The sequence below is a fragment of the Geotrypetes seraphini genome, chromosome 5 (assembly GCF_902459505.1).
Source record: "Geotrypetes seraphini chromosome 5, aGeoSer1.1, whole genome shotgun sequence".
Classification (NCBI taxonomy): domain Eukaryota; kingdom Metazoa; phylum Chordata; class Amphibia; order Gymnophiona; family Dermophiidae; genus Geotrypetes; species Geotrypetes seraphini.
In genome coordinates this window covers 224,526,338-224,548,145 of record NC_047088.1, presented here as the reverse complement: position 1 = coordinate 224,548,145, position 21,808 = coordinate 224,526,338, and the positions used below count along the sequence as shown (strand labels likewise).

Here is a 21,808-nt window from a genome sequence, read left to right as displayed (position 1 = left end):
GTTGCCTGCCTGGTCCCGCGCCACTTCCTGCGAGACTGGGAAGCGGCACAGGACCAGTCAGGCAACCTGGTGTGCCGCTATGCCATGAAAGAACGGAAGAGGAGGCAGCTGTATTAGCCGACAGTTCTCAGAGGAAGCTGCGGGAGCCAGGCAGCCAGCCAGCCTTGTGCGCTGCTTTCAGCGAGGCGCCATGTGCAGAAGTAAAAAAAGGTACGTGCGGGGGGCAGCGTGGAGGAGGAAGAGGGCCAGGGCCTGCCTGTCACCTGCCTGGGGGGGAGGAGAAAGAGGCCGGGGCCTGCCTGCCTGGGGGGTAGGGAGGAAGGAGGAAGAGGGCCAGGGCCTGCCTGTCACCTGGCGCCTGCCTGGGGGATGAGGAGTAAGAGACCGGGGCCTGCCTACTGCCTGCCTGGGAGGGAGGGAGGGAGGAGGAAGAGAGCCAGGGCCTGCCTGTCGCCTGCCTGGGAGGTGAGGAGGAAGCAGCCGGGTCCTGCCTGTTGCCCGCTTGGGGGTAAGGAGGAAGAGGCCGGGGCCTGCCTGCTGCCTGCCTGGGGGGTAGGGTGGGAGGAGGGAGAGGCAGGGACCTACCTTCCCGCCCTGTCCCATCCCTACCTGCCTGCTTGTCCTATCCCTGCCTGCCTGCCAGCCACCAGGCCTGCCTACCCTGTCCCTGCCTGCTCTGTCCCGGCCTACCACTAGACCACCAGAGGGGGGACAGAGTACAGAACCTGGCAGGGAGGTGGGACAGGGTGCAGAGGTTGACAAGGAGTGTGGGGTTGGGTGCAGAGCCTGGCAGGGAGAATTTGGTTCAGAATGTTTCTTTTCTTGTTTTCCTTCTCTAAATCTAGGGTGAGTCCTATGGTCAGGTGTGTCTAATGGAAGTAACAGTTATTTACTGAAAGACAATTATTAAGTGAAAGTTACAGTTATTTACTGAAAGACAATTATTAAGTGAAAGCATAGAGAATTTAGCAATTAATGTTTTTTGCTTACGAAAGTACATTAAAACATTTTAATGATGTTCATTCTTGATACTGATTTTAACTGTTCAACTCTTTATACAGTTTAACAAGTGCATTTCCCGGGCAGCATAGAATTCCACAGTTTTTATAACACACTGACTCATATGAGGCATTAGTCATACAATGCTATGAATAACTTACTTTGACAAATCTGTCTAGAGTGTTGGAATTCAAGTTGCAAGAGAGAGGTTTTATTTCTCTTCTCACAGATTTATAGCTTCTGCAATGGCCAAGATTAAATTACAGGAAAGATAGCAAGGACTAGCACTGAAGAGTAGAGTCAAACATTTTAATGAAGAATGGTCATATTTTTCTGATAACATATTTATCCAAGGAAAAGCAGGCAGTATATTGTTGCATGTGGTGATGTCATCCATGGAGCCTGGTATGGACACTGTTAAAGTGTACTATCGCTTAAAAATTTTTTTCAAAGTCTCTAGACTGCCTGTTCTGCGCATTCACCGGTGCCTTCCTGCCCAATGTCAGCTCACTGGTCCGTCATTTCTTAATTTTCTGCGGAGCTAAGAAGCTGTGTTCTTGGAATCCCTTCAAGCACGTCAAATATTTTTCCCTTATTTTTGCCTTTCCATTTGTTTGGGGGGTTTACCCCTCAGTATTTTTTTCTTTCATTTTCTTTTATCCCAGTAAGTTTAATTCAATTTGAACAAAGTTTTTGTTTTGGGCTTTCTGGTCCCTTCTGACACCTGTTTTTGGGCCAGGTTCACTCTTACTTGACCTCCCTGGGACCATTGGCTACTACTACTACTACTACTAATTATTCCTATAGCACTACAAAACGTATGCAGTAGTGCTGACCTATTCACGATTCGAATAGATTCAATTTTTAAAAAATTTGGCTTTCCGATTCAATGGCTGACTAGTGTGAGAGTTAACCGGGACTCTACCCTAGCACGGAGAAATTTAGCGCTGCCCCATTAATTATTGACTCTAAACTCACCACGGCTGGCTGACTGGAGTGGAGAGCTTCTCCTTGTAGCGTTTATATTGCGAGCCCACATGTTCCAAGGCAGCCAAGAGGAGAGCAGAGGCAGAGAGCTGGTTGGAGTGTTGAGGGCGGTGCCTGCTGTGAGTGCACAGACGGCAGATGAGTGTGTTGCCTCTGCTGGAGACTCCTTCCTCGGCGATTGTGGGGGGAGCGGCGTGGACTGAGCTTCGGGAGCCTGCTTTCGGAGGTGGCAGAACTTTGAGAGTGGGTGGGTGTGCCTCCTAGGAGTCGCTAGACTGTGGTGGGAACCAGGAGTAGCCCCGTGGAATAGCGGGAGCTTTCTTGCTGATCCTGTACTGCCGTAGAGATTGTTTGGCTGTGCCTCTGTTGTGATAGTGAGGGCTGTTCCTGACAAGTCCTGCGAGAGTGGCTAATACGGCAGCCTGCAGGATCGCAGATGCTATAGCGATCCCTGCAGCTGCCCGTCATCCTCTGTGGCACGTTCTCTGCTACGGTCCTGCTCTTGCTCTGACGTCAGGGGCAAGATCGCGGCAGGGAAAACATGCCGCTGAGGATGACGGGCAGCTGCAGGGATCGCTATAGCATCTGTGATCCTGCAGGCTGCTGTATTAGCCTTAAGGTAAGAGCGGGGAAGCTGGGGAAAGATGCAGGCATGCGGGGGGAGCAGGCTTTCATGGCGGGGAGGAGGAGGAAGAGTGCCTTCATGGCAGGGGTGGCAGGCCTTTGCAGGGGGAGCAGGTCTTCGCGGCGGAAAGCAGGCCTTCACGGCAGGGAGGCAGGCCTGTGCAGAGGGAGGAGGAGAAAGGAGTAAGAGAGGGGAGGGGAGAAGCCAGACCTGGGGTGAAGTGAAGGGAAGAGAGAGACCAAACCAAAAAGAGGGGGAAGAAAGCAGAGGAGAGGTGCTGGACTAATGGAGAGAGGGAGAGAGAAATGCAAGACTACAAAGGGAAGGGTACAAGAGGGACAGATACTGCTCCAAAGTAGGTGGGCAGGGTGCAGGATGGTAGGAGAGATAGTAGGAGAAAGCCTGTACCTGGGGAAGGGGATATAGGAGGTAAGGAAGAGAGAAAGAAGAAGCTGGATATGGGGAAAGATAAGATGCTGGGCATGGAGGGAGCATAGGAACAGGGACACAAGGGGGACAGTACTGGAGAGGAGAATAGGGACAGGGCCACAGAAGAGAGATGCTGGATGAAAGGGTAGTTGAGAAAAGGAGAGATGACCAGATCTGTGGATGGTGGGGTCCATTGCTGCAGCTGCGGGGAGATGGAGATGAACAAAAGGAAAGATGCCAGACATCCGGGGGAGGAAAGGGAAACAGAAGGGGAGGACAGAGATGGAAGATGGATGGCTAGCACAGAGAAAGAAGAAAGAAAGGGAGCCTGATCAGAAGACAACCAGACCAACATGGGGCCAACATGATTTGAAAAATGACCAGCCAACAAAAGGTAGGAAAAATAATTTTATTTTCTGTTTTGTGATTATAATATGTCAGATTTGAAATGTGTATCCTTCTAGAGCTGGTGTTGGACTGCAAATGTGAGCTAGGATTTAACAGAGAGAGGAAAAATATTTTTTGTTTGTTTATTTTGTTTACACCCACAGGACCCGTGTGGGTAGGAGAGGACAAAGGGGGTGAAGAGGCTATAAAATAAACCCACCAGGATGTTTGGAAAAAAACACCTATTTGGGCAGGAAAATCGAATCGAAAAATCGATTGAATAGGCTGAATCAAATTGAATCGAAATTATTTTTCCTGAATCGGGCAGCACTAGTATGCAGCACATTACAGAGTCACAAAGAAGACCGTCTCTGCTCGAAAGAGCTTACAATCTAAACAGGCAAGACAGACAAACAGGATGTCATGGATACAGTTAAGGGGACCAGGTAATCTGCTGGCTGGGTTGGTGGGCAGTGGGGAGTAGGGTTATGGATTGAAGGTTATATCAAAAAGGTAGGATTTCAGTCTGCTTTTAAGCAAGGGAAGTGTGATTAGAGAGAATGAAAACCAGGAAAGAACAGAAACCTGGAATCCCAGCAAGAACAGCATATCAAGGAATATGAGGTGATCAACAGTATCGAAGGTAGCAGATAGGTCAAGAAGGATGAGGATAGAGTAGAGGCCAATGGATCTGGCCAGGAGCAGGTCATTAAAGACTTTAGCGAGGGTAGTTTCGATGGCACCGATTAGATGTGTGGGAACTGGATCTGAGGAGCAGATAGTGGGTTTGGAGGAGGAGAGATGTGCAGTTTCCTCTTCTGTGATTTCAGAAAAGGAAGAAAAGTTAGCACCAATTAACACTAAGTGCCAATTTTTGCTAATTAATAGTCAGTTCATTATTATTTTAAGTTAGTGTGCAACTGTCCTAATTCTATAACGTTCATGACCACTTTTGCACACTAAGCATACAGTTGGGTGTCCAACCTTATAGAATTGATATTATATTTACCTGCATAAGTAGTGATATGCATTACCATTCAGAGCAGTAACAGCAGGTGATGTGCAGAGCATCTTAGGTAATTGATATGATGACTGTTGGAGATGGCAGGATGTTTGCAGGAGCGGGATGGATGATAGAAGAACTCTGTTACGGCATAAGTCCTGGACCATAAGTCATTCAGAGATAGAACACCTGTGTGCTACAAATGAAGTTTCAGTGGCCAGTGGCCCCGTCTTTGCTGACTTGTGTGGAAGGATTCCAATGGTGACCATCCCAAAGAGCGAGATTTAACATGTCAAATAGTGAGATTTTTTTGGATGGAACCGGTGCATCCAAGGTGTACTTCTAGAATGGTTTAGGTGTAGTATTGCTTTGCGAATGAATCAAGGCAGCATGAAATAATATTGGTTTTTCTTTGTAGTCTGAAAGAATACAGACAAATTAGGAAGCAGTTTGGGTAAATTTTTTGAGCTAAAATTTGTCTTCTGCCCAGTAGTTTAAAAGTATGCACATTGGTTTCAGAGCATATGCACTTGAAGGGAAAGGACAAGGGGGAATCAGTAGGGCAGGAAGGTGTGTTCAGTTTTCATCCTATGGTTGGACCAGGCTTCTCTCTCTCTCTCGAAAGCAGTGATCAAGTTAAGTGCACTGGTACTGAAGCTCCAATGAGTGATAAATAGGGCTTAAAGAGTATGAGAATAAGAGGGCAGGCCTAATGAGTGAGACGTGGCATCTCTGGAATTGTGTGATTTTGTGATCATACCAGCAGTGTAGAAGTAAAGACTGCATAATGAAAGTACATGAAAAGTGAAGAGGACAACTTTTGAGCAAGGATGCAGAATAAAGATTATGTAGATGGAAAAGTGTGTATGTGTGAGTTGGGGAATAATATTTGGACCTAAATTAGGCTTAGAAGCCAGAACTTCCTTAGCCCTGCAGTTTTCTAAGACACTTTTCTGTGACTATATAATAAACACTTTTGTACATGTATGTGTAAGTGCCTGTGTTCACCACTGATATATGTAGTGAGGGGTGAATAAGTGTCTTAAACAATCACTAATAATAAAACCCTAGAGCGCGCATGCGCTCTTGAAAATTCGTGATTCCTGGTGCCTTGAGGTGTGCTTCTGTGGCAGTATTCTATTTCACACCTCACGGTGCTTGCAGGGGCTAGAGGCGCGTGCGCGGTGGCTGAAGGCGCACAACTGTGCTCTCTCCAAACCTCCCGGCTCCAGCGGCGTAGGCAGCACCAGTGGCAGCAACCGAGTGGTGGAGAGGAGCCCCGCTCCTGCCGTTGACCCTCCACAAACCACCCGGCTCCAAAGGCATAGGCAGCACTATAAACACGCTGCTTCGCGCCCTTCTACTGCCGATTTCCTCTGCCGTGTCTCTGATGACATCATCGGAGACAGACGCGGGAGAGGAAATCGGCAGTAGAAGGCCGCGAAGCAGCGTGTTTAAAGTGCTGCCTACGCGGCTGGAGCCCGGAGGTTTGTCGGCAGTGGGAGGGTCAGGAGCAAGCCAGATCGAGCAGGACAATGGCAGTAAAAGAAGGGGGAGGGGCCGAAAGGAGCAGGGAAGGGTAAGGGAAGAGAAGGTAAGAGAAGGGAAAGGGGGTGGGGGGAAATGCTGCTACTGCTTCTGCACAGGAAAGGGGGGGATAGGAGAGAAATGCTGTTGCTGCTGAATAGGGAAGTGGGATGGAAATGCTGCTGCACAGGGAAATGGGGAAAAATGACAGACAGACAGCAGGAGGGAGGGAGACAGAAAGAAAGAAACACAGGGGCAGGGAGAGGGCCAGATAGACAGACAGAGAAAGGGGGCCAGAGAGAGAGAGCGGGAGAGGGAAAGGGGGCTGCTTTGGGGGGAGGGGTGTGCTTGGGGCAAACAGCTTTGCTCTGGGGGGGAAGACAGAAGGGGCCATGGAGAGACAGGGAGAGGGAAAGGGGGCTGCTTTGGGGGGAGGGGTGTGCTGGGGGGAGACAGAAGGGGCCATGGAGAGATAGGGAGAGGGAAAGGGGGCTGCTTTGGGACGAGGTGTGCTGGGGACAGACAGCTTTGCTCTGGGGGGGAAGACAAAAGGGGGCCATGGAGATACATTTGGGGGGGAGGTGTGTGCTGGGGGCAGACAGCTTTGCTCGGGAGGGAGGGGGAGACAGAATAATACAGACAGCGGCCAAGGAGAGATAAAGAAACACAGACAGACACATTTATTCTAGCACCCGTTAATGTATCGGGCTTAAAGATTAGTAAACAAATAAAGCAGTATGATGATAGAAGTGTGGCCATTTTTGACTTCTTGCCTTTACATAGTGTTGACATCATAGCCTAAGCAGATTGGTTTCCATGCTGTTTTCTTATACCATATACAGTGCCTTTGCTTGTTAAAAAAGAGATATTGAAATTCATGTGAAAAGAAAGTAAACCGTTTAGAGCAGCGGTCTCAAACACGCGGCCCGCGGGCCGCATGTGGCTCTCCAGGTTTTATTTGCGGCCCGCGGTCTGGAGGCATCATTCTCTTCCTTTTGGAGCAGCAGCCGGCTCGTTCGTTCAAAGCCGCGGGTTGGCGGCTCCTTGCGCTATCCACTCCTGCATCGGAAGCCTCTCTGATGTCACAACATCAGAGAGGCTTCAGACGCAGGCACGGATCTCGCAAGGAGCCGCCACCCGCGCCTTTGAACGAATGAGCCGGCCAGACACGCTGCTGCTCCAGTGGCGTACCAAGGGGGGGCGGTCCACTTTTCTCCCTAGAGTGCTGCTCGTCTAGAGTAGCAGTGCCGAACCTGCTTCCCTTCCCTTCTCACTGCTGCCATCGGGGATCAGGCCGGCACCGTGTTCTTTGATCTCCCTGCTTCTCTTCCCTGCGGGGCCGACCAACTCTCGCGGCCCAACGTCAATTCTGACGTCGAGAGGACGTTCTGGCTAGCCAATCGCTGCCTGGCTGCCTGGAACGTCTTTTCCGACGTTAGAATTGACGTCGGGCGGCGAGAGTTGGTCGGCCCGGTGCAGAAGAGAAGCAGGGAGATTGCCTGTTCCCAATAGCGGCAACAGCAGCAGCCTATTCCGCGGGGGCGGTGGCATGGAGGAGGGCAGGAAGGAAGGAAGAAAGAAAGTGGGGTGGGGACAGGGAGCCAGAAAAAAAAAGCAAAAAATGGGGCATGGAGGAAGGAAGAAAGAAGGAGGGGGGACAGGGAACCAGAAACAAAGCAAAAAATGGGGCACGGAATTAGAGAAAGAAAGAAAAAGTTGGGGAGGGAATGAAGTCTGGAGGAGAGGAAGCATACAGGAGGCTGAAAGAAGGGAAGAAGTATAGGATGCACAGTCAGGAGAATAAAGTGCAACCAGAGACTGAATGAAATTACCAAACAAAGGTAGGAAAATGATTTTATTTTCAATTTAGTGATTGAAATGTGCCAGTTTTGAGAAAGAAAAGATATTGAACTTTAAATGTGAGTGCTGCAGAAAAAAATAGAGTACTTGGAGGGCCGCAGAAAAAATAGTTAATGTCTTATTAAAGAAATGACAATTTTGCATGAGGTAAAACTCTTTATAGTTTCTATATCTTTCCTTTTAACTGTTAAAGGAAAGTTTTATAAACTATAAAGAGTTTTACCTCATGCAAAATTGTCATTTCTTTAATAAGACATTAACTATTTTTTCTGCGGCCCTCCAAGTACCTACAAATCCAAAATGTGGCCCCGCAAATGGTTTGAGTTGAGACCACTGGTTTAGAGCAAGTTGGGTCCAACTTAAAGGCGTCAGTCAGCATGGTTGTCAATCAACTGCTAGATGCTACTTACAGAATCGCAGCAGCAGCACCTTGGCATGCTTAGGCGGCAGTATATTAGGCCAGGGTTTTTGTACTGTAAGCATCTGAACTTAGGCGCCATGCAGTATTCCATGCACAAACCTAATTTTAAATAAATATTTGATTTTTAATGACGTGGCCAGTTACTATGCCAGTTTTTAAAAATTGCATGTAAATTTTAGGTGTCGCTAGGTGTTCGTGATTAGGGTGCCTAACCTAGGCACCATTTATAGAATCGGGCCCAAAATGCCTCAGTTAACATCCATTTGTACTGTATTTATCCTTCTTACCCTCCTGCATACTCTCTGCTCCAGCTCTTAGTGGCAAATACTTTAATGCCCTCCTTAAATAGTTGTTTACCATAACTTCTTTTAAGACCTCAAAATTTGTGTATTGATTCCTGAAATGGTTGATAATGTATGAAATACTAATTTAATGAATTACAGCATTTTTCTATCTTTTTAGTAAAACTACTGAGTTGTTTTAGTACTCACTAGAAAGTTAAAAAATATGTACAGATCAAGTCTAACAACCTGTAACATTTAAAAAAATGCTGAGTATGCTCACTTGAGCAACAGACATCTGTGATCTTGAAGTCAAACTGTTTTTGGTTTTTTTATGCTAAGTTACCCAAAAATAAAATTTCAGATTTTTATTTTAGCGTTCTGTGAAATTTTCATTTACTATAAGGGTTATAAGTCAGGTTTTATGCTACATGTGCCATATTAGATCCATGAAATTTTTTTCCTATGCATTGATGATTATTATTAAAAAAAAAACAACAAACAAACTGCTGATTGCCATGTATTGTGCATTCTTCTTCAGGTTGTACTTTTGGGATTCTGAAGTCATGACAAGATCACATGGAAAAGCCAACATCATCTTGGACATAGACTGAAAAATAAAGAAAAAATGTGGAATATAAAGAATAAAACCTGGAGGCCCTGTCCCTGACTTGTGTGTTTAAAAATGAAACAGATTTTTACAAAATACAGGCTACTGTAGGCAGCCTCCAAGCCTAAAGACATGCTCTTGATCTAAAAATGTACTTTTCCCATGTCTGCCAACTAAGAAAGTACTGGCACACTATGATCTTCCTAAGCCAGAAATTCTTATTTTACCAACTTTACTCACCTATGTGATCACAAGGCTTTGTGCCTTCCATTATTTAATGTGGATTATAATGGGAAACTAACACACCACCTAAACATGGCAGATTTCAAGGACATGTTTCCGAACTGAGTTGGAGCTTTCCAATGCACTTTATACATTCTGGAGCAAGCAGTACTTTATGGTCATCATTACAAGGCCATGATGACGTATAAAGTAAAGATATCATCTTACTGCTGATATCTTAGAAGTCACAAGCAGAAACAGAAACATGAATGGAGGAAAGGAATGTGATGGGGAAAAAAATGGAGGGCTACCAGCAGTCCAAGTTCCAGTTGGTTGGCAGCGTCAGGTGGATCAGAATGGAGTGCTCTATATTAGGTAAGCATTCTATGTATTTTATATGGTAGACATATATATATAGTATCATTTTTACCTAGTAATTGGAGCATTAAGCTGTGAGACTGAAATATACTAGATTACATGCAAAACCCACTCTGCCACGAACTCCTGTGTACCATTTCAGGGTGCTTGATGTAACTATTAAATAATAATACCACTCAAGTCAATATTCCAAATGAGTTATTTATCAGTAGCCAGTAAACATGTAGGACCTGATTTTATAAATGATGCCTACCGCTTGTCATTCAAATTTAGGCACTATTTTTAGAATCACATTTAAATCAAGTTAGGTGTCTGCAACTTAGGCACTAGTATGTTAGACCATGATTTTCCTGGCCTAATATACCAGTGCCCAACACTTTTCATGCCCAAACTCCTCCCCGACCATGCCTTCTTTTCATGTGGGTCCCTCGCTAATTTCCACACCAATTAAGCAAGACCTTTCTTCTGCCATGCCAGAAGTGACATGGCAGAAGAAAGGCTCTGCCGGGACTGGCCGCAAGCAGCTTGTTTACAGCGCTGCTTCTGCTGACCAGCTGCCGCAGCTACTTCTGAGGCTGGAGGGAATGGGGGTGGTGTCGGGTCATGACTGGCTGCTGCTGCTTTAGGGGCAGGAGGGAGGGGAGTTGTCGGGTCAAGATCAGCTGCTGTTGCTGTTTTTGGAGATGGAGAGAGGGAGGGGGTGTGGGTCAAGACCGGCTGCTGCTAATGTTTTGGGGGCTGGAGGGAAGACACTTTTTTGCCGGTTGGTTGAGTACTTGTTAACTGGGATTCTACTGTATAGCTGTGCAAATTACTTCAGGCTAGCTGAAAAGTAAAGCACCAGTTCTAAAATAAACTGTATAACTATGTATAGCAGCTGAAAATCGACACTATATTCTGCATATATTAAGCTCCACTTCCTATCCATGTAGGTTTACTAATATATGTAGTTTTGTTAAAGCTATCACCAGCTTTTAAATAAATAAATGACATTGACTGCTTTATTTTATAGGAAAAAATTTGATCACGGGTTACCTCTGTTGAGGAAATTACATTGGCTTCCATTTCAATTGAAAGTTCAATTTAAATGTACCTGTATAGTCTTTAAAATTATACATGGACTATTTGTTCCTTTGATGTCTTTATGTCTAAACATCATGAGATCTTTGGGCACAAGAACAACTCATATGTTTAAGCTCTTTTCCATCATTAAGAGGAATCAAGTCCATTAGTAAAATTTCACACTTCTTTCCATACTTACTAACTGCGATATGGAATGGACTATCTTCTCAAATTAGATCGTGTTTATCTCTTCAGATCTTTCGAAAACCTTAAAAACCACTATGTTTCATCATTTTTTTAGGTTATAGCTCCAATGAATGTTAATGGATTTTTCTTTGTGATCTAATTACCATATTTTTCACTCTATAAGACGCACCTGACCATAAGACGCACCCACCTCTAGAGGAGTAAAAACCAAGAAAAAAAAATTCTGAACCAAATAGTGTGTCCTGTCCCCCCTCTGGTCTGGTAGTCTACAGGTAGGCCGGTACAGGGTTCAGGGCATGTCTAATGGTAGGCACGTGTAGTGGCAGCCAGCTCCAAACCACCCCCCCCCCCCCGTACTTTTTAAAATCCTGCCCACTCATCCCTTGTTCATGAGTCCATCGGTTTCAGCCCACTGCCCTTGCTCATGGGCCCAGCAGCTCCAGCCGGCTTGCCTCAATCCATCCCTGCTGCAGCACACACCTTGCAGAGCAAGCCAATCTGTACACAGTGCTACTGGACAGTGCCTGCAGCCTTCGCTCTGCCAGGCTTCTCCTTATTTCCTGGCCAGCAGTGCACAGGTTAGGAGCTTGGACGTCAGTAGCAGGCTTTACGCTCTCTCGCTTGGCCCCACGCTGCTTTCTGAATGGCTGCCATCAGTTCTCGTGAGTCCCGCAAGAACTGACTGCAGCCATTCAGAAAGCAGTGCGGGGCCAAGCGGTGGAGCATAAAGCTTGCTCCTGACGTCCACACTCCTGACCTGTGCGCTGCTGACCAGGAAATAGGTCGAGGGAGAGATACATGCTGGACCAGCAGGTTAAAAAGGTACGACGATGGGCAGGAAGGGGGTTAAAAAGGTGATGCCGCTGCAGTGGGCAGGCGGGTTTAAAAAGGTAGGATGGCGGCGGGCGGGTTTTACAACGGTACAGGGGGCAACAAAATTTCTATCTTCGCTGCATAAGACGCACCAAGATTTCTACCCAATTTTGGGTGGAAAAAAGTGCGTCTTATGGAGCGAGAAATACAGTATGTAAACCGAACCGAATCAAGCTCCTATTTTTAGGAGATGATTTGGTATATAGAATTAGATTAGATTAAATTAGAAACAAAATTTATAGAAGTGTACTTTGTTCAAACCAATAACATTACTTATCAAATTAAGCATTTATCTAGTTTATAACACAAATTAATGTTTGTTACTACCATTATCCTTGCTGTAGTAGAAGTTGTTGTGTTAAACTAACTCCTATGTTCATTTTACATTTTTATTGTTATTCAAAGTATGTTGGTTTATAGATTTCATTACTTTTCATTGATCATGTTTTATGAGGTTTGCTTAAACACAACTTCAGTAGAAATTCATTTTATGTAAAATGTTTATTAAGGAAAGGTCACAACCTAATACCTCATGGTCAATAAAATAGGACATTTAAGGAATTTGGTTTATCAAATTGCCGTTATTGGGACAGCAGCCTGGGTTTGCCTTGATGTTTGCTACAAACTGGGAGATGCACAAAACGTACCGATCATTGCTAAACTGATTTGACATTAGCCATTCCACGGTCCAGAAAAGAGTGTACAGTTGGAGGACATTCCTAAAAACTGCCAACATGCCCAGGTCTGTCCATCCAAGCAAGTTGACCCCGAGGGCAGACCGCAAGATGCTAAAAGAAGTCTCCAAAAAACCTTAAACTGTCATCACGGGACCTACAGCAGGCTCTTCCTACTGTTGATGTGAAAGTGTATTCCTCTACAATCAGAAAGAGACTGCACAAATTGAACTTGCATGGGAGGTGTGCAAGGAGGAAACCTTTGCTCTGTAAGAGAAACATCAACGCCAGATTGAAGTTTGCCAGAGAGAACTTAGACAAACACCAGGACTTCTGGAATAGTGTTCTATGGATAGATGAATCTAAAATTGAATTATTAGGACACCAGAAAAGAGGACATGTTTGGTGTACACTAAATACATAATTCCAGGAAAAGAGCCCCATACCTGGCCAGCTCACCATCATAAAATGCACAATGAATTCTACCATGTATCAGAGGGTGCTTGAAGAACATGTGAGACCATCTGTATGAAAATTAAAGCTGAAGTGGAACTGAACCCTGCAACACGCCAATGACCCAAAACATAGCAGTAAATCCACCGAGGACTGGCTGAAAATTAAGAAATGGAGAGTCCTGGAGTAACCGAGTCAAAGCACTGGTCTTAATCCCATTGAGATGCTGTGGGGTGATTTGAAACGGGCTGTACATCTCACAGCTAAAAGAATTCTGCATTTGGGAGTAGACCAAACTTTCCTCAGACCGATGTCAGAAACTGGTAGATGGCTATATGAAGCGTCTCACTGCAGTTATTTCTGCCAAAGGGGTAACACTAGCTATTAGGGTGTAGGGTGTCCTAATTTATTCCTCAATTAGAATTCACATTTTTGTGGATATCTTTTGTTTCATCAGTAAATCAAGGAAAATTGTTGTTGTTTACCTGCAGTTACATCACTTTCTTTTCTGGAGATAAATTTAAAAAAAAGATTTGACATCGATATGTGAACATTTCTTAAGAAAGAACTGAATATTTCATGGGGTGTCCTAATTTTTCACATGACTGTAAGTAACGTGAGGTATTAATAATAGACCCCGCTCCCTCTTTTACAAAACCACGAAAGTGGATTTTAGCACAAACTGATGCGCTGAATGCTCTGTGCTGCTCCCGACGCTCATAGGAACTCTATGAATATTAGTAGCAGCACAGAGCATTCAGTGCACCAACCAGCATTAAGAACCGTTTTCACGGTTTTGTAAAAGGGGATGAGAATTATCAAAAAATACCCCCAAAATCCTGATAATTGAAACCACTAGATAATCTGTTATCAATCATCAGAGACTTGTCATGGAATTCTGAGTTAGGAGGGTTTACTATCAATAATTTTGTTTTGTCTATTCAATTTCATTTGAAATTCAACCATCCAAAGATATTATGGAGAGCTTACCGAGACTTATTAAGCCTAATGACTATTACCTGATGCTGCTCATCCATGTTGGCACTAATGATACTGCTAGGTACCCCTCCACATGTATCAAAAATGACTCTGTGGTTCTGGGAGAGAAGGTAAAGCAGTCAGATGCGCAGGTGGTATTCCTATCATTCCTTCCTGTTAAGAGTAAAAGCCAGGACAGAGATGCTCGCATCCTGGAGATGAATGCGTGGCTGCATGGATGGTGTTGTAAAAGAGTAAGGAAGAAGTAGGGAACTACAAGCCAGTAAGTCTGACTTCTGTGGTAAGTAAATTATTGGAAACACTTTTAAAACAGAGAATAGTGACTTTTCTGGAATCCAGTGGATCACAGCACCTGAGGCAACATGGATTCACTAAAGGCAGGTCTTGTCAGACAATCTGATCAATTTCTTTGACTGGATGACCATTGAAATGGATAGAGGGAGTATGCTAATGTGATATATTTAGATTTTAGCAAAGCCTTCAACAGTGTTCCACACAAGAACTTAAATAAACTGAGTGCCCTCGGTATGGGCCTCAAAGTGACAGACTAGTTCAGGAACTGGTTGAGTGGAAGGCGACAGAGGGTAGTGGTCAATGAAGATCCTCTGAGGAAAGGGATGTTTCCAGTGATATGCCTCAAGATTCAGTTCTTGGGCCTGTTCTTTTTAACATTTTTATAAGCGATATTGCTGAAGGGCTGTCAGATAGATTTGCCTCTGTTCAGATAATACTAAAATTTGCAATAGAGTGGACACCCCTCCCTGATGGTGTGAATAACATGAGAAAGGACCTAGCAAAGTTTGAAGAATGGTCTGGAATTTCACATCTAAGATTTAATGCTAAGAAATGCAAGGTCATGCATGTGGGTTGCAAAATCCCAGGGGAATGTTATGGTTTATGGCATGAAGAACTTTTGTGCACTAAAGAAGATCAAGACTTGGGTGTGGTAGTATGTGATACCATACCTTATTGATTCTTGTATCTCGCAAGTGTCAGTTAGGCATCATTGCGGCTTACATATTATTAGGAATGATACAGAGTCATAGACTTCATACAAATGACTCTATAAGAATAGGTCAGTGCAGTGAAGAGAATAGATGTGTTTTCAGTGCCTTTTTGAATTGAAAGTAAATAGGAGTTTGGTGCTAGCTGCTCCGAAGATGGCCAAACAGGCTGACAAGGTGACTGCAAAAGCTAGAAGGATGCTAGGTTGCATGGGGAGATGTATGGCCAGTAGGAAAAAGGAAGTATTGATGTCCTATCCTCAACACTGTAAATAACTGTCTACTTTGTGAGCTGTAGCATCGCCCTGTAGGATTATGGGGGCACTACACAGGTAGTACTGCAGAAATGACTTGTAATACTGTGCATTCACAGTATTGGATGACACAGAAGACAACCTGGGAGATTACTTTGAAGGATGTTAATAGTTAAACAGTTTGTGCTTGTACATTCTATGCCATGATAAAACAATGATTTGAAATGTCATGTTTTTTCATTGGTTTTTCCCTACCAGAGACTACTGCACTCATCTCTCATCTGGTGGCAACATTAAGAAATACATGTCACATACTTTCAAGTGTATATATTAGATTTTCAGTATTGGCGCAATTTTGAGAGAGAAAAATAATTACCATGACTTATGAATCAACCCTCGAGTATATATATATATATATATATAATATAAACTGGTTTAGGCCCCAGTTTCTTGCAGCTCTTGTTCATTCTTCCCTCCCCCCTTGTTGTTATTATTTTCCAAACAGCCTGGTAGCTAGAGATTCCCATACTTGTAATTATGCTGTCCTGCTTGTTCTTGCAGAAAACAAAGTTAGTCACCTGCAGCAGGTGTTCTCCAAGGACAGCAGGACATACATTCACAATGCCCACCTTTCTCCCCTATGAGGTGTATTCTGTTAAATTTCTAACAGACTGACTGGTTCCACACGGCTATAATGGGCAGAAAGGCAAACACATGTATGGTAGAACTCCAAAAGCTTTTGTAAAAGAAGCTAGGTATGTTCCCATGTTGGGGGTCTGTCTGGTGAAGTCAGCCATATATGTGAGAATGTGTGTTCTACTGTCCTCAGACAATACCTACTAAGGGTGAGTAACTTTGCTTTATTCATTCCTTGTACGTATACTACCCTTGTTCTGTAATGGCATACATAGGTGCTATAGTTCATAATTGCATCTCAGAGAAGATGGAAGATGGCAGGCCTTAAGCATGCTTAGATACTCAAGACCTACACCGGATCCGCATACACCATCGGCAGTTGTGACTTTCTTCAGCGTCACGCAGTGGCGTACCTAACATATGTGACACCTGGGGCCCATCATTTTTTGGCACCCCCCCCCCCCATCTGTACGAAAAACATGATTTTTAGTAACAAGCCACACGTCACACATGAGTACCTAGGAAAAGGCAACATCTTACATATTGCAGTGAGCAGTACATCAATACACCCATTGTAAAACTAAACAAGCCAGACTAGTACAGATCAATCCTACACCGTCAATCATAACAGAAAACCATGTCTTTTGAACACACAGAACACAGAAAACGCCTTCGCCTAGTATGGAATATGTCATCACAAACTAACCCCTCCCCCTTTTACAAAACTGTAGTGTGGATTTTAGCCACAGTGGTAACAGCTCTGACGCTCATAGAATTCTGAGCATCAGAGCTGCTACCACCACGGCTGGCGCTAAAAAAAACGATCCACAGTTTTGTAAAAGGGGGGATAAAATAGAAATACATAGACAAAGGTTAAATTGAACCAGCAAGAAGCTGGACTCTGCATAAAATGCAATACCACAGAAACAGTGACACATGTCTCCTAAAGCAATAAATAAATAGAAAATTTTTGTTCTACCTTTGTCTTCTCTGGTTTCTGCTTTCCTCATCTTCTTGTTACTCTCTTCCTTCCATTCAATGTCTGCCATCTCTCTGCCCCTATATGGCATCTTCTCTCCTTCTATGCCCCTTACAGAAAATGTATGCCTCCCCCTTCCATCTCACCTTTCACCCCCATTGGTCTGGCATCTCTCTCCTCTCCTTCCCTCTCCCACACCTCTCTTCTGCAATCCCTTTCTTCCCTCATTTTCCTTTTCAATTTATTTTCTGCATCCATCTAGATTACGTTCTTACTACCCTCTCATCAATTTCCTATTTTACTGTCTACCTACAGCTCGCCACTTCTTTCCCTCACCCCCTCCAGTATTTCCCTAACTCAATCCTTTTCCCCCATCATCTGCCCTCTTCTTTCTCCCCACTTCCATCATCTGCCCCTTCTCCCTACTTCCATCATCTGCCCTCTTCTCTCTCCCCTTTCTCCCCACTTCCATCATCTGCCCCTTTCTCTCAATCTCTCCATCCACCATAGGCCCATCTTTCTCCCTTCCTCACCTTTCCAATTTTGCCAACAAGATCTGCATCCCCCTCTCCCCACCTCCCCGCGATGACACTTAACATCGGCAACGGGCCTCCTTCTACCCCTGGCATCAACAGAACTTCAAATCGGCAACGCGGTGCTCAGTCAAAAGCGGATACAGGAAGCTGAGTCGGAGAGAAGCTTTTGACGTGAGCACTAGAGAATGACATGGGGAAAAAATCTGTCCTCTTCACTGCACCATCCCCTTCACCGCCCCATCACCGCCATCCCATTCATCACCCCGTCACCATCCCCACAGCATCCATACAAGCCTCAGTACTGCAATATTTAGCTTATTCCTTCCTTATAAATCAAAGTTCTGGCTGCTGAACTGGAGAAAGAGATGTTCAGCTGGCAGGGCTTTGTTTATAAATTTTTATCAACACAACTAATATACTACTTTATCCTGAAGCAAAAAAAAGAAATAGAATTTTTTTCCTACCTTTGTTGCCTGGTTTCTGCTTTCCTCATTTTCTCATTCAATTCCTTCCATCCACTGTCTCTCTTCTCTCTGCGTCTTCCATTTGCTCTGTTGCTGTGCCTCTCCCTTTCTCCCCCCTTCCATATTGGTCTGGCACCCATCTTCTTCCCTCTGCTCCCCCCATACTCTGGCATCTCTATCTACTTCCCTGCCAGCGCCTTCTCCCCACTCTCTCTTCCCCATTTCCCTTCAGCGTCTTCTCCCCACTCTCTCTTCCTCATTTCCCTTCAGCGTCTTCTCCCCACTCTCTCTTCCTCATTTCCCTTCAGCGTCTTCTCCCCACTCTTTCTTTCCCATTTCCCTTCAGCGTCTTCTCCCCACTCTCTCTTCCCCATTTCCTTTCAGCGTCTTCTCCCCACTCTCTCTTCCCCATTTCCTTTCAGCATCCTTCTCCCCCCTCTGTCTTCCTCATGTCCTTTCAGCGTTCTTCTCCCCCCCCCGTCTTCCCCATGTCCTGTCAGCGTCCTCTTCCCCCTCTGTCTTCCCCATGTGCTTTCAGTGTCCTTCTCCCCCCTCTGTCTTCCCCATGTGCTTTCAACGTCCTTCTCCCCCCTCTGTCTTCCCCATGTGCTTTCAACGTCCTTCTCCCCCCTCTGTCTTCCCCATGTGCTTTCAACGTCCTTCTCCCCCCTCTGTCTTCCCCATGTGCTTTCAGCGTCCTTTCCCCCCGTCTTCCCCATGTCCTGTCAGTGTCCTTCTCCTCCCTCTGTCTTCCCCATGTGCTTTCAGCGTCCTTATCCCCCCTCTGTTTACCTATTTCCCTTAAGTGTCTGTTCCTCTCCACTCCACCTTTCCTCCCTTTCTCACTCCTTGCCCCTTACCTTCGTGGCGCTTCCCCCCACCCCCTACCGACCGACAACAGGCCCGGTCCGACAAACCTCCCTGCCCTGTAGCCGCGAGTCTAAATTACCTTCTTACAGCAGCTAGAACATTGTAGTTGCATATGGCTGCCGTAAAGGTCGTCTCGGATGCAACTTCCGGTTGTGTCAGAGATGACCTTTACGGCAGCCACACGCAGCTTCAATGCTCCAGCTACTGTAAGAAGATCTCGCTCACACTGGCGTCCAACTACAGACCCATAGCGAGCACCCCCTTTTTCACCAAAATGCTGGAAGGGCTGGTCAACTTGGAATTAGTAAATCACTTAGATAAGTACTCTCTCTTAAATGACCACCAATCTGGATTCAGAAAAGGATTCAGCACCGAGACAGTCCTAGGCTCTCTCCTTAACCACCTATACAACCTTTTCAATCAAGGTTCCAGCGCCTTGATCCTACAGTTAGACTTCAGCAGTGCCTTCGATCTCGTGGACCATGAAACTATGCTTAGGTGCCTCGACGAAATGGGAATATCAGGAAGAGTGTGGACCTGGTTCCAAGGTTTCCTAACCAAACGATCTTATCAAGAGGTCCATGAAGGAAATTACTCTGAACCCTGGAAAAGCCCCTCAGGAGTCCCACAAGGATCCCCCCTATCTCCCACCTTGTTCAATATATACATCTCTTTTCTAGGCCACCTTTTACAAAAGCTTAACCTAACTTATTATATATACGCAGACGACATCTCCATATTAATACCAATAACAAATGTGACCTCAACCAACTCAAAACATATCTCCTCCATCATGCTCGAAATAGAAAAATGGACTTTAAACTTCAAACTGAAATTAAACTCAGAAAAGACAAAGATTTTCCTTGCTAGCCCAAACGAGAAAATCTCCGCAACTACAATATATGTAAACGGCCATGATCACCCAATACTAAAAACCATAAAAATACTGGGAGTCACCCTGGATACCCACCTGTCCCTGACCGAGCACATGAACTCGGTGACTAAAAAATGCTTCTTCATCCTTTGGAAACTGAAAACCATAAAAAAATACTTCGACCCGCTATCCTTCAGAATATTGGTACAATCACTGATTTTATCCACCCTGGACTACTGTAACATTGTCTACTTGGGAATATCTAAAAAAAATGTGAGAAAACTGAGAATAGTTCAAAATACGGCCATCCGTCTAATATTCGGACTAAAGAAGAGCGATCATGTTAGTCCATTCTACAAACTCCTTCATTGGTTACCAATTGAAGCACGAATTCTATTCAAATTCTCCTGCCTCTGCTATAAACTAATCTGGGGACTGGCCCCCAGCTACCTACTACCTCACTTCGAATTCCACTCCTCTATTAGGCCTACCAGAAACCGTAACCTCTTTACCTACCCAAATATCATAGGCTGTAGATATTGCACCTTCTTTGATAGAACATTCAAATTCCAAGCAGGTAGACTGCAAACTTGGACAGGCTACTTCACTTATGCCGCCAGAGAATCATATAGTATCTTTAGGAAAGAACTAAAAACCACATTGTTTAAGAAATTTATAACCTAACCAGACTTCTCCCCTAAAATCGGAGCCTCCTCCCATCCCAAGGAGTCCGTCTACCCTCTTCTGCCAAAATTTCTATCTTTAATTGTTACCAGTTTTTCCCACTGGTGCCCGTCCTTCGTTCAAATGTACCAACTTAACAACTTACTTCTCATCAACATCTTATGTTATCTTTTTCACCTTCGTAGCCTTGCACCTTTGTAACTCAAAGCGCAATCTCCTTTCTCTTCTCCTACTTATGCTCTGAATATCGACGACTGTATAGTGCTACTCATTGTGAAACCATGTAATACACAGCCCTGTAACTCTCCTGTTACTATCACTAGATGTTCAATGCTATACTCTGTAATTCGCTGTCTGTACAGTTTCTCTTCATTGTAAACCGCCTAGAAGTCGCAAGATTGTTGGCGGTATATAAGAATAAAGTTATTATTGTTATTATTATTAATTTAGACTCGCAGCCACAGGGCAGGGAGGTTTGTCGGACCGGGCCTGTCGGGCGGGCGGGGGGGGGGAAAGCGTCACAAAGGTAAGGGGCAGGGAGGGAGAAAGGTAAGGGGACCTGACCGGCCATGCACCCCCCCAAGGCTGCACCCGGGACGGACCGCCCCCCCCCCCCCCCTGGTATGCCACTGGCGTCACGGCAGCAGCTTTCTTCTGCACCAACTGGTAAGCTGCCTGAAAGGAGGGTGGGATAAGATGGTTAGCAGTGCCGGTATTCATCGAGGATGGGCCTGTACCAACTGGTAAGTGAGCACTAGGAAATGCTTGTTTCTTTTAAAGAATATTACTTTTATTATAAGGTTCTTTAAGTTAATTATGAGTCAACAGGTCTGTGATGTACAAAAATTTTGACCCATTTTCTTTTAATGGTAACATTTTACTATGTTTAAGTCGCTGAGATACAGCAATAACTCTTTCTTTTTTATTTTACTGCCTGTTCTTAATTTATGATTTAAATCTGTTTAAATTGGAAAAAAAAAGTGAGACAGATTTAGGAACTGGCTAGTACTCAGTCATGGAAAGTAAATATTATTCAGACTAGCCTACAGTGTTTTGCTGGAAGATTTTGAGCTTTGGACCTTTTTACCTGCAGAACAGACTTGAATAAGTTGTGTTTATGTACTAATAAAAATATTTTAAAATATTTAACACCCCCCTCCCCTTTATTAAGCTGCACTAGAGGTTTTTAGCATGGGCCAGCAAGGTAAGTGCTCCGACGCTCATAGGAATTCTATGAGTGTCGGACCATTTGCCATATTGGCCAGCACTAAAAACCTGTAGTGCAGTTTGATAAAAGGAGCCCTTAAAGTTTAAAAAATTGTGTTAAAACTTATGGCAAGAATATCTAGTTTTTGTAGACTTTCTCAGCAGGATCACCCAAGTTTCTAATCTTGGTTTATATTCGAGTCACCCTTTTTATTTTGGGTTGGGGAAGGTCACCTCTGTTTCTATTCAGATCGGTTTATATTTGAGTATATATGATACTTTTATCCTTTAACTTTAACCCCAC

General features: G+C 44.7%; 1 protein-coding gene across 4 annotated transcripts in view; it reads left to right on the top strand.

Moving 5' to 3' along the window:
* Positions 1–21,808, top strand: part of MBD5 (methyl-CpG binding domain protein 5) — a 271,962-nt gene that overhangs the window by 78,983 nt on the left and 171,171 nt on the right. For all 4 annotated transcript variants that reach the window (XM_033947317.1, XM_033947320.1, XM_033947316.1 and 1 more), the window contains exon 4: positions 9,061–9,726. In XM_033947317.1, the coding sequence (XP_033803208.1) occupies positions 9,617–9,726 (110 nt within the window). In that variant the 5' untranslated portion in view covers positions 9,061–9,616. The remainder of the gene's footprint in view (positions 1–9,060; positions 9,727–21,808) is intronic.